This window comes from Hippocampus zosterae, chromosome 15 (assembly GCF_025434085.1).
Source record: "Hippocampus zosterae strain Florida chromosome 15, ASM2543408v3, whole genome shotgun sequence".
NCBI lineage: Eukaryota > Metazoa > Chordata > Actinopteri > Syngnathiformes > Syngnathidae > Hippocampus > Hippocampus zosterae.
The window spans coordinates 4,186,210-4,198,444 of NC_067465.1; the positions used below are offsets into that span (position 1 = coordinate 4,186,210).

Genomic DNA, 12,235 nt, shown 5'->3' on the forward strand with positions numbered 1-12,235 from the left:
AACCGTGTAAATGTAGGCAAACAAAAGGAATCCGACCCCCCCCCCATCCCCCCCACACCCTGTTTCCTTTTGACGCACCTGTCAGTCCGGTTGACATGACAGCAGCGCGGAGCCGGGAGCCGAGCAGCAGCAGCAGCAGCAGGATCGAGGAGCCTCCGAAGAAAGGAGTCTCCGGACGCACGGGGGAGAATCTGCATCAGCATCATCATCAACAACCTCGGGGAGGCCGGATTGCAGTTTGTGGGGACGAGCGCCAAGGGCAGTGCGGCAGTCAGGAGGCTCACCAGGGGGAGGAGGCTGCAGAGATCTGTGATACTTCCTCCCCAGTCCCTACTGCACTCTCACCTCCACGTCACCCCCAGTATTTGCCCATGCACGCCACTTTTACATTTAATGAATGGTGACTGGTTCTACAGACAAGGGTGTAACCTGCATGGGACTGATGTGCATGCTGGTCAGGTGTCATTTGCTCCCTTGTTTATTGCTCGCTCTGCTGGTCACCTGCACGATGGGATGTATTCAAAGCATCGCGTGCAAGCCCCGCATCAGACGGGAGAATATCGTGGTGTATGAGGTGTCAGCCTCAATCGACCAATGCCCCACCATCATCGAGGAGAATTCGCCCATCGTACTTCGCTACAAGACGCCGTACTTCAGGGCCTCGGCGGGAGTTGTGATGCCACCAGTGCCCCGGAATGAAACTTGGGTGGTGGGCTGGATCCAAGCTTGCACCCAGATGGAGTTCTACAACACATATGCTGATATTGGCATGTGAGTATCCAGTCATCTCTACTCCCCATTCACAATTCCCCAGTCAGTCTGACTTGAACTGTCCCCAGGTGGCAGAATGAGCAACGCAACTGAAGGGAAAAGTGTGCCAAAACGTGGTTTTGTTTTTTTAATTATACAAAACATACATGACATCTCTATTTAAATAGCGCTTTCACGACAGCGGATCGAATTATGTCATTTGCTGTATGTTTTTCTAAATTCTAATATGATAGAAAGCGCTATTTTTCTCATGAACAAACACGTTGCCAATTTTGTTGTTGTTTTGAAAGAGGCTGGAATGAATTAAAGGCATTACAATTCATTTCAATGGGGCGCATCGATTTGCTGTATGAGTAAATTAAGGAACAGATTTAACTCGTATGTCAAGTTACTACTGTCAATGGTGTTATGCACAGCTTTGGTCATAAAAGCTTTGGGGAAGTCTTCACCACCTGCGCGTGTTCTTCCATTTTGTTTCTTAACAAATCTAATGATCTGCAAGTCATTTATTTTTAAGGGTATTCATGTAAAATCAGTTTGAAATCCAAATCAGTCCTGATTACCGATTATCGTATCACAAAGGAGGTTTTGTTTTGCTATCCACGTCACCCAATTTGTATCTTTTCCTCCTTTTCCTGCCACAAGGTCCAGCTGGGAACTACCGGAGCTGCGGGAGGCTAGGGTGAAGGCTATCAGCGACTCGGATGGAGTCAGCTACCCGTGGTACGGCAACACCACTGAGACGGTCACCCTCACCGGTCCCACCTCCAAACCGTCCCGCCTGACGGTCAGCATGAACGACAACTTCTACCCGAGCGTGACTTGGGCCGTTCCCATCAGCAACAGTAACACGCCCATGCTCACCCACATCACCAGGGATCAGAGCTTCATCACCTGGCTGGTGGCCATGAACTCCATCACTAAGGTGCGACAAATGAATAGGAAACCGTCTCGTCTTAAACTCCGTCCATCCAACCGTCTATTTTCTCTAGCGCTAGCCGTTATGATTGAAACCTTATCAAAAAGTCAAGAATAACGGTTTATTCACCTATTGTTTAAGTTACTATAATGATAACATAAAAATGCTTCCAGTATCGCTCATCTTTATTACAAATGATCATTTTAAATTTTGGTACAGATTTTAGCAAGCATCATGAAAGTCGACATCTTTCATTTGCTTTCGCGGGCCACATAAAATGATATCGCGGGCCAGATCTGGCCCCCGGGCCTTGAGTTTGACATCAGTGATGTAGACAATCGGGGGTTGAACTGATTAAGCCTTCTTATCATTTAATGTCGAGACTGAATATTACGAGTGTAACGGCAACTTGTTACTTATTTAAAAAAAATTGTAGTAAAAATAAAGAACTGATAATGTTGCACAACTGTGCACACCCTCTTATAGCTGGCATGTGTTTGTATTTAGAACGAAGCAAACAAATTCAAAGTCGTGTTATAAGCGTAGCTTAATTGACCCCAAATAAGTTCCACATGTTCAAGTTGGCTTTTTTATTGGCGGTTTTTGCTCTCTAGCAGAACGTCAATACCCCGACTCCACTGTCAGCGAAGGCTTCAACAAAGCTAACCGCATGACGCATCTCGTTGTTTTCCTCCTCTCCTCTTTTCAGGAACGGATTGTACTGCAGACGGTCCGGTGGCGCATGCGGGTCGACATTGCCGTCGACCCCGACATGCCGCTGGGCTCCCGGGCCACCCTGGTAGGTCGACCTTATCAGGAGCAGCCACACATCCTCAACTATCAGGAGCCCATCCCTCCCAACGCCCTGGGGAGGCCGAACGCCAATGATGCCCAAGTGCTAATGTGGAGACCGCGGCGAGGAGCACCACTTGTCGTCATACCGCCAAAATGAGAGACTTCCAAAAACAAAAAAAAAGAATTAAAAAAAAAAAGTCATTGTTTCTTCATGCCAAAAGAGAAGATGAGGGTGATCGAGCCAACAAAGGAATTGTTGCGTGAAGCGTCAAGAGTCGACGGAGATCTGGTGTTGCGTCAAGTGTTGTTTGTTGGCCAAGAGCTGCAATTAGAAAGCTTTGCCAGCGTTTTTACAAGTCAAACTCTTTTTAGATGCACCGGCAGAGGAATTTGACCGACCCCCCCCCCCGGCCCCCACCCGACGAGAACTGCGTCCCGCATCCTCATGTAGATCTTTATTGCATGCGATGAGATTGAGCAAAACTGTCATTGAAAAGCCGTTTGGCTCGCATTTGTTTTGTATTTCCGAAAGCCTTTGTGATCGAGACGTCACATCGTCCAAAAGCAAACAGCAGGCTGATGATACCTCTTTAGTGCCATCGAAGGCCTTCATCAGCACACTCATCACCAGAGTTCAAGAATGTATTCAGATGATTTAGGACACCTAAGTATTATATGAATCTTTTGAGTTAAGATCGTGACTATTATTGCGACAAGTCGGTGTGAAACGGACAAACAAAAAGACATCTGCTGGAGTTTATAGCACAACGACTTCATCGGGGAAACATTTCGTGTCCAATTGTAACCGCATCGGCGACCGTATTGAGGATTTTATTGACGATGCTTCGAACGGGAGCGCTGGGAATGACACAGAACGGTGTCAGATGGCAAATTTAAAACAAAAGTGTCATTGCACGTCATATTTGCTACATGTGAAATGAGACGAAATGACTGAAATAGTCGAGGGAATGTGGGCCTAATCAGGCCAGCTCATCTTGCAAGCGCTACGTGCAAGGTACATCTAATGTATTTCCAGACAATCAGGGAATCTGACTCTCCTCCTCTTATTTCAGAGTGGAATTCCTGAAAAAAAAAGCAGAACATATTCTGACAATGATAAAATCATTGTTCACATATGGCACAGTTGCTGTGTAGCAGTGGTTTTTGTGTGGATAATCGCCAACGAGAGCCTCTTCCCGTGTCACCGTTCCGGTCCCGTTCGCGCTGCGCTTTTGTCCACGTCTCTGCCCGCCACTCCACAAACAAGCCACATGGCCGATTCCTCCATCTGTGCTTTTCTCCAGGTTCATGTCTCATCCTCCCATCTGCCTCCTTACACACTTGTAGGTCCACCTCAGCACACACAAGCACACACTACCTCCATTCCAACCTGCTCATTTGCTCTGAAGGCCACAACTATGCAAAGGTTGTCTGAGTGTATAAAAAAAAAACAAATCTGAAAAAAAGATCAGTTTCACTTCTGTTATCATCTTCGGTTATTTGTAAGGGTATTTGCTGAATAAAATGGCCATTACAATCATGTAAATATTCAAAGGATGCTATGGCAGGCTTTATTGATTCATCGTGGATCGCGTTGCTGCACCGCGACTGCAACATTTGTCTGTTGCTATAGAGACCGCTTCGGGTTTTTCAGAGTGCACTGGAACTACAGAACAACTCTCAAAATATTCAATGATGTGTGTGTGTGTGTGTGTGTGTGTGTGTGTGTGTGTAAGAGAGAGAGAATAGGCCCCACCTCTGAAGTATCAGAGCAAAGCTCAGTTAAGTCTGTGAAGTGATAATGAAAAATCTCATATAACACAGTGAAGAGTGTTGTCAGCAAGCCTGTAACATTTTAATCAATAAAAAATAAATAAAATAAATGCAGTAAGTAAATAGAACGAGCCTTCAGAATCGTGCAAAATCAAGCCATTCTCTCAACTCTCAGATCAAATATGTTCGCGCATCGAGCGTTTTTCTTACGCCTATATAGTCCACCAAGTCGAAGCACATGGACACACGGTTATGGGTGAAAGGCGGCGGTCAATTGTGTGACCGACGACATCATCCGCAAGGGAAGATCTTGCAGCTCGCCTGTTTTAACACACTTTGCTCGCCCAGATGACATGTACGGACTCCCTAAGTCTATTTCTGCTTCCGCAATGTCAAGCCCGATGCCACTACGATTGTCGGGGAGTTGGCTCGGCTTCATCCCACAATAGTAGACAATGGCGCAAACACATTCTTATAATTTAATGAAACAGATCAAGCTGGTCTCGAGATTGTGGCATCCAGGTAAAAGGCGTTTTTTTTTCCCGAAAATGGATGGATGGATAGCCATGCAAAAAAAAAAAAAAATGCCGGCAGTTCTTATACAGTGGAGAAATAAATATCTGAATTCACTTTACGAGCTCTTGAATTAATTTGTTCCAACACAAAAACATTAATTTGGAAATTAGTAACTATGTGAATATGTGATATTTTTTTTCGCCTGGATCTTTCAAAGGCATTTTTCTTCCACTGGAATGAAGCTTAGCCAAGATTTTTCGAGATAAAATTGAAATATCCAGTCAAGTCCTGTTATCTCTATAGTCTACCACATTACTTTATTATACAATTGTCTTGATTTCACAATGTATGTATGGATGTGCAACAACTGTTGTTTTTTTTCATTCTTTGGGCAAAGTTGCAGTGATGCAAGGGCATATCTGTTCTGAGTCATTGCAGATTGTCGGTAATAGTTTTTTTTTTTCCCCAATTCACAGCAATCCACAGAGTCCTGCTCCGTTTGCGTTTTGCTGGCAGTGGGTCTTCTCTCCTTTATACTTTTGCAACGCTGCCGCTGGCAGGTTTGTGCTCATAGCCGTACAAAAATGTGGCTGCAATAACCAATGCTGCCCCTGAGAAAAACACCCTGACAAGCAGCAGAGGGAAGAGAAAGGGTGATAGACGTGTTACAAACACACGTATACAGTCGGAACTGGAAGCAGACTTTAAGACGACAACATCCTCAACAGTCCATTTGCAATTCAAATCACTCAAATGCTTGTGTCATTAGCATGCATGTATTTACCCCGTCGGGTTGAAGTCTTGCAACAGAAAATATGAGATCAGCGTGGACACGATGATGGACAGAGAGGTGGCGAACCCTTTCAGAATGTTGTCGGCATATTTAATGACCAAAGCTATGACCAAGCCTCCCAAAGCCTGCGTGCACACAAAACAGTGTTTCAAAGCAACTTGTGGGAGGAACATACGCACACACACACACTTCTGAACATTGAATAAACAGTGGTCAGCGGGGGTGCAAAGGTGGGGTTTTCGATGTGAGAGGCGACACGACTTGTGTTGCCTTCGAGGAACTTCACCCCCTTTGCTGATCAGCAAAAGACAATTTGTTTCTGAGTTGAGTTGACTCTTTTCATTCAAAATTCAAGATGTTCGGGTGAATTCCCTGATAATCAGATAGCTAGCTATCTGGATAGACAGCTAGCTAGCGAGCTAGCTGGATAGACAGCTAGCTAACTAACTAGCTAGCTAGTTAGCGAGCTAAATAGACAGAGAGGGAGGTTCGTTATCATTCAACAAATACTTTGTAAAGCAGGGCGTACTTTATCAAAGAGAAGTACCAAAGCAGAAGGAAGAAAAGGAAAAAGTGAACTCTCCTACCTGCAAGACAACCACTGTGCAAGCGATCTTGTTGTAGCCTTGAAACATTCCAGACTGTGCCACTCGCTCGCCGTCATACACCATCATTCCGAGTGTACCAAACACAAACCCGAACAAACCTGCAGGAAACAATTGACCATGTGCTGATGTTTGTACTTCACATTCATAAAAACAATACACACAAAAGTGTCTATTCTTCATTGTTAAAAAGCCGCTGCCAAAGGAATCGTGTGCTCACCCAGTTGTATGTTACGAACCCACAAACTCTGCTTCGTCTCCTTGAGAATTTTTTCAAAGTAAACTCCAGCAAAGCCACTGGAAATGCATGCCGTCAGCACAGCCATCAGACCTACAAACTGGAAGCTGGCGGAGAGAACCTTTTCCTCTGAATCGCCGACAGATGCCGTGGGCCACTGCAGGGGTTTCAGCAAAAAAAAATATATATATATACAAAGTTGGATTAATTTGCGACTACAGTGAGGAGAGAATATTTAAAAGCTACGCCCGAGTGTTTCTACAGGTTTTCTGCCGACCTGCACTAAAGCAACACCAGCCATGAGGAGGATAAGGGACAGCCATTGATAGGAAACCAGCCTCTTGCCCAACATGGAGACGGAGAACAGCGCTGTGGTCAAAATCTTCAACTGGTACGTGACCTATATGAAAGACAACTCACAATTTTTATGCTATCTTGGATCATCTAGTTAGTCGTGATTTGGACAAGCTTTCTTTTATCTTTGGACCAAAGTAGATAAGACTATTGAATGGCAATCCCCTTCAATCCTGCTTTTTATTCCTACAGAAAGCAATGACTGTAGGTTCATTTTATAGTGGTAATTTGTTTATTTTTTGTACTGTACTTCATTCACAAGCCACCAAATTGTCCTTTGTCATTTAGTGTGCAAACATTTGCGCTCAAGCACTCCGTACTTAAACAGTAGACACATTTTCACACATATGCAGCTCTCAAAAGGGTTCACTGTTGCAGTCAAGTGGCACATGGGTAACCTGATAGGTGGCTGCGTCCAGGTTGGATAAAGCAACATAGAGTAGATTGTTCTGCAGTGTGTAGATGCCTGCAGGAATGGCCAGCTTCATGGTCTCCAGAGGCTTACTCAAAATCTCCTCCGTCAAGAGCTGGTTCACGGCCCGCACTCTGAAATCTACCCGACACAGAGACAGTCTTGTCAGCTCGCCGCGGAGTGAAGACACAGTCAGGTACTAACGTAGATGTCAACAATTTTTTGGTCCCACCGTCCGCAATATAAAATTATATTTATATAAAGTGAATCGCGACATGACGAGAGACGAATGTACCGGTACTCACTCTTTTCCATCAAGACCAGAAGGGTGCAAATGATGATCTTGATGACCTCAGCGGACACGACGGCGGACGAGGAGAGGTAGCGGGAGCCATCTCCTTTCAAAGTACGCGAGTAGCGCATGGTGAGCACCAGCGAGGTGGTCTGCAACACGAGAACCCCCAGAGACAGATACTTCAGCCTCCTAGAATGCGTGGGGGACATCATGACAGGAGACTCTTCCTGGGGAGATTCTGGAGGATATTTTGGGAAAAGTAAAAAAAAGAACAAACAAAACCATCATCTTGGGGGGGTGGAGGGGCATCCCCGCTTGTGTTGTCAACGAAATGTTCAAAACATTGCTTACATAAAATAGAATGTGTTTTTAATGTGCACCAGGCTATCATCCACCGCGTGCCAATTACCGCCATGCTGTGAAACAGGTAAAACGAACCAGTTCGATTTTCCTGTTTTCTTTCATGGCATAAACCCGTTTCATCGTTCGATTTTGGTGTAAAGTGACGCAGATAGATCTGGTGCGAGAGCTACCCTGCTGGCCAGAGCAAATGAATGAATGAATAAATCAATCAAGACTTCAAAGGCTAAAGTAGCATTTTGACAGAATAAGAGGTATGGCTCGTATGCACACTGACCTCTTTGTGGAGCAGATCTGTTGAGTAGCACACAATCCCCCGTGTGTACCGTTTACGTTTATGTACCTCCAAACAAACGCTCCCCTCACTCCATCTCTTTCCATACATTGAAAAAAATGCTCACTGTGACTGTGAAGCAGCGCACACGGGCTCCGTCGGCACATATTAACATGTAGCCGGATGGAAGACTCCACAGAATATTTAAACTTTCCAGTGCGCTTGTCGCACATTAACTCATGACGAATAGTTCACAAATGTAAACAGTGCTTTAAATTGCACTTGGGATCCGGAAAGAAGTTGAATCAAACTTTCCCTTTTCATGTTAAAAACAACACTGGTTCTGCGACTGTGCTGTACTATCAGAACAGATTTTAAAGTAATCAGTTTCAGCCTCGCCCCTCACACCCCCAAAAAATGTTTGTACTTCTTTTTAACACACGGAAAATAGCACTTAACATAATCCAAGAGACTGTAAATAATTTAACAATTTGTGCCTTGTGATTAATTCTTCTTCCTTCTTGTGTGAGATTTGGCCACCAGGGGTCAGCTTAAGATGGATAGTCACGAAGATAAAACGAAGAGGGCTTTCACGACTATTTTCAGTGACACTATAAATCGTAAGATTATGATATGCCAGTGAGTATTGTTATATTGTCAGTCTATGTGAGTTGCTGCACAATTTGTGTTCACATATTAATTGATGACAGCGTAATACCACCGCGCCGATGCTACTCATGAGCCGGTCTTCCCATTATGTGTTAGCATTACCTGAGCAGACTTCGAGGCAAAGTCATGTGGTTGTTTTAAATACAGTATACATATTTTTTTGTTTTGTGTTTACTTGGACAGTCAACTTCAACTGGAAGTGTCCTTTAAACACTTGAAACCTCTGTTTGGGAGGGGAGAATTTATCACTATGTGCCAAACCCCTGCTTGTTGTGTAATGAGTTGAGTTGGGTTAAAACCTTTGTTGGCGTAATTTGCATGAAAGGGAGTTGACCAAGACAAATATTGAACCTTTCATCATCACCAGGATGTAAATCCTTTAGAGCCATGATTCTCAACAAGTGAGATGGAAACCATTATGAGTGGGTTGCAGACAGGTCGTAAAAAAGGTGCAGGTGGTGCTTATTTATATTGAACGAGTTCCACACAAGAAGGCAGGCGCAGTTACAGCCGGATCAAATTGAATTGTTTCATATTTATGTGCTACAAGTGTTATACAATGTAATACAATACATGCTGATTCATATAGCACTTTCACAACAGCGGCAGCTGTAACAAAGCGCTTAAGAAAACAGTTAACATAAAGTAACATAATAAACACAACACATAAAATGGCTTTTCTACTTTGTTCGCATAAAGTAGGTTAGTGATAGAGCCCGTTACGACTTTTGGGGGCTTACGTAAACTCAGGAAAAAAATATTTAACGTGCAAAATAACCTTAGCTTGAAAGGCACGTCGCTGAAAAATTCTAACTTGGGTTTTAATCTCGCCTCTGTTATTATTTCATTTAGTGGCATCTTAATGCCAAGGAACTGTTGACATGCGTTGAGTTCATTTTGATATAAGTAGTCCCCGTACTACATTGAGTTCCCGCATGAACATGTTTGGTAACGGACAGCAAGTGTATGTAGTCTCCGCAAAACAAACACAGCGCAGCTCAGCCTCTGGCTACAGACATCCTGGCTTTTTGTGGCAGCGTCAAACAAATTTAAACATGAGTGCAGGTTGAAGGAAAACGTGGTCCAAAGGCAACTTCCAGTGGCATTCCTATAGAATTTCATGAAAGCAATGGGTGCCCTTTCGCAAAAAGAAGAAATCAGTGCTAAGACATTTAAAGTTGACTGTAATCATTTTTGGAAGTGTTCATTTTCAGATTCTTAATATGGTGCTCGGAAAGACTTTTTGATCATGAAAAAATATCCATATATAAATATTCATTTTTACAAGGGCTATTTAAGTATAAGCAACATAATAAGTGTAAATGGTTGGACGTTAAATTTAAACAATAAAAAGGCTTTTTGTGAAATTCATATGAAAACTTAAACTGTTGAACATCCAACTCGAGAGCGTTACCTTGATGTGTGTGGGAAAGACTCTGGGGACGCTCATTCATTGGATAGTGATGTCCTCTTCTCTTCGGACAAAAATGTAGCTTTAAAAGTTCCGGCCACCAACATCCTGAATGGGGAGCCAAGTCAAATCCTCCCATAGACGTTCTTCACACTCTTAATGGACGCAGTGTTGGAACCTCCCTCTTGAAATCCGGTTTGAAGAAGCCTTCCCGTCAATCACACGATGAGCAGTGGCGCCATCTAGTGGACACCTTTATATTTCAGCAATGGCGTTTTCATTATGCTTTGACATACTTGACATCCCTCTCAAGGTCCAAGTATTATTGGTAGCATACTAATATGAACACTAAATTACAAATGAGGCAAAATTGTGCAGTCGTTGACATCTCTGCACTACTGCTGGAGATGATAAGGATAATGTTATGAAACCAGTAGACCTCAAAGAATGTAGTTTGTGCAGTTTTGCCACATTTGTCTTATTAACAAGCCAACGTTGTCCTACCAGTGAGGATTGCCATATTCAGGTTAAAAAAATAAATGTGTGTTACTAATTCAGACTTAAATCGGCATAGCTGCATCATCAGGCATTTTGGCGCCATCTTGAGTTTGAATTAGATATGTTGAATTTTTGACAGAAAATTGTATGGTAAAAAAAATGTTCGAAATCGAAATTTCGTGTTGGAGCCATTAGATTTCATGTTTTCATTTCGGCAGCTCATATGATAAACACATGATAAACTCACTCTTGATTTTTGTGTTACCAGTGTTTCTGTCAGGCAGTTTCTCTGTGTGAGTGAATCGCCGGGCCCATTCCACAGTCTGGAAGAAAGCAGAGTCGGTTATATTTCCTTCATTCTTGTCAAAGTTACAAAGTTCCATCACCGGTATTAGGCTCCGTATCGTAAATACTACATCATTAAAATGGTTTCATGTCTTGCAGGCTTTCTGTGCCGCTCTGGAGGAAGCGAACCATCGCCTACAGAGGGAACTGATGGAAAAACAGAGAAGTTGAACATTTGAGGGAGACGCTGAATGGGAGGATTGGAAGGAACTTCCCATTGATGTCCGCTAAGGGGCGCCAGAAGCCTCCACCCCACTGCAATTAAGGATTCATTCTTTCACAGGGGTTCCTGACCGACCTTTTTGGTTCCAGAGAGCCCTTTGGATGATATTTTTTGAACACCCCCAAGAACCCAAAGTAATATATGTAAAGTAAAAGTTCTGAAAACCCCCAAAAACTACAACATAAAAACCCATGACAGTCAAACAACGATCCAAGTCGCAGTCTTTTAAAACAAAAGGAGCTAATGATATGACGACAAACAGGTGCGACGCTGGACGAGCTGCCCTCCAATTTTTCCTAACATTACTATTTTTTTGTCTCTGTCAACCTTAAAAAAATTAAAAGTTGCTACCGTAACTGTAGGACTACCTTTGACATATTTTTAATTTCTATAACATTTTGGATGAGACGTGTTAGATGGGGGCTGGGAGAAAAATCAGTCTGAACGTGAATTACCTTTTCTTGTTGCTGCTCGTCGTCCCACTCCCGCAGAGATGCAGCCCGCCCACTCGCAGATCCACCAGCCTGTGCCTCTCCATGAAATTAGCATTATATGGTGTAATCCGTCTCCGTGCAGAGTGCCGTGCACAATTTTACGCCGGTCCCAAAAATAGATTGTCAGGAAACACCTGGCATCGTTTAAAGTGCCTTTGATTCACTCTAAATGAAATTCATTTGTTGTTGTTCCAAAGGAATCACAAAAACAGCCTTTTAACAGGCTGAAAAACGGCTCCAGACCGGAGGGTGGCATGCTCAGACCAGGAGAAACGTGACCATACTTATATCTCCAGCAGACTTGATTCTTGTAACAGTTTTCTTACTGGACTTTCTCAAGCCTCATATAAGATATCACCAGAAGTGAAATGCTTTATTTCTACATCGAACTGAAGGAGCAAGAGACCTGCAACATCTGGATATTGCAGATCTCATCCCATCTGGATCGCGGAGTGTGTCGCGCAGACAAATGTCCAAATGAGATCATCGC

At 43.5% G+C, this 12,235-nt stretch overlaps 2 protein-coding genes across 2 annotated transcripts; one reads left to right on the forward strand and one right to left on the reverse strand.

Moving 5' to 3' along the window:
- Positions 1 to 78: 78 nt before the first annotated feature.
- Positions 79 to 4,039, forward strand: fam78ba (family with sequence similarity 78 member Ba). The gene is made up of 3 exons (XM_052046143.1): positions 79 to 771; positions 1,417 to 1,696; positions 2,400 to 4,039. The coding sequence occupies exons 1-3, from the start codon at positions 398 to 400 to the stop codon at positions 2,640 to 2,642; spliced, it is 897 nt and encodes a 298-aa protein (XP_051902103.1). The 5' UTR covers positions 79 to 397; the 3' UTR covers positions 2,643 to 4,039.
- Positions 4,040 to 4,316: 277 nt separating this feature from the next.
- On the reverse strand, positions 4,317 to 7,884 carry slc35a3b (solute carrier family 35 member A3b). Its single transcript, XM_052046142.1, has 8 exons — positions 7,823 to 7,884; positions 7,482 to 7,709; positions 7,163 to 7,317; positions 6,688 to 6,810; positions 6,393 to 6,567; positions 6,155 to 6,273; positions 5,559 to 5,692; positions 4,317 to 5,399 (listed from the first exon to the last, which is right to left on the reverse strand). The coding sequence occupies exons 2-8, from the start codon at positions 7,681 to 7,683 to the stop codon at positions 5,306 to 5,308; spliced, it is 1,002 nt and encodes a 333-aa protein (XP_051902102.1). The 5' UTR covers positions 7,684 to 7,709; positions 7,823 to 7,884; the 3' UTR covers positions 4,317 to 5,305.
- Between the last annotated feature and the right edge of the window lie 4,351 nt (positions 7,885 to 12,235).

Coding starts and splice junctions, on each gene's coding strand:
- fam78ba (XM_052046143.1), top strand. CDS start 398: ATGGTGACTGGTTCTACAGACAAGGGTGTAACCTGCATGGGACTGATG. Junction 772..1,416: donor ACATATGCTGATATTGGCAT/GTGAGTATCCAG, acceptor TCCTGCCACAAG/GTCCAGCTGGGAACTACCGG. Junction 1,697..2,399: donor CCATGAACTCCATCACTAAG/GTGCGACAAATG, acceptor TCCTCTTTTCAG/GAACGGATTGTACTGCAGAC.
- slc35a3b (XM_052046142.1), bottom strand. CDS start 7,683: ATGATGTCCCCCACGCATTCTAGGAGGCTGAAGTATCTGTCTCTGGGG. Junction 7,318..7,481: donor TCTGGTCTTGATGGAAAAGA/GTGAGTACCGGT, acceptor TGTGTCGGGTAG/ATTTCAGAGTGCGGGCCGTG. Junction 5,400..5,558: donor CAAGACTTCAACCCGACGGG/GTAAATACATGC, acceptor GCTGCTTGTCAG/GGTGTTTTTCTCAGGGGCAG.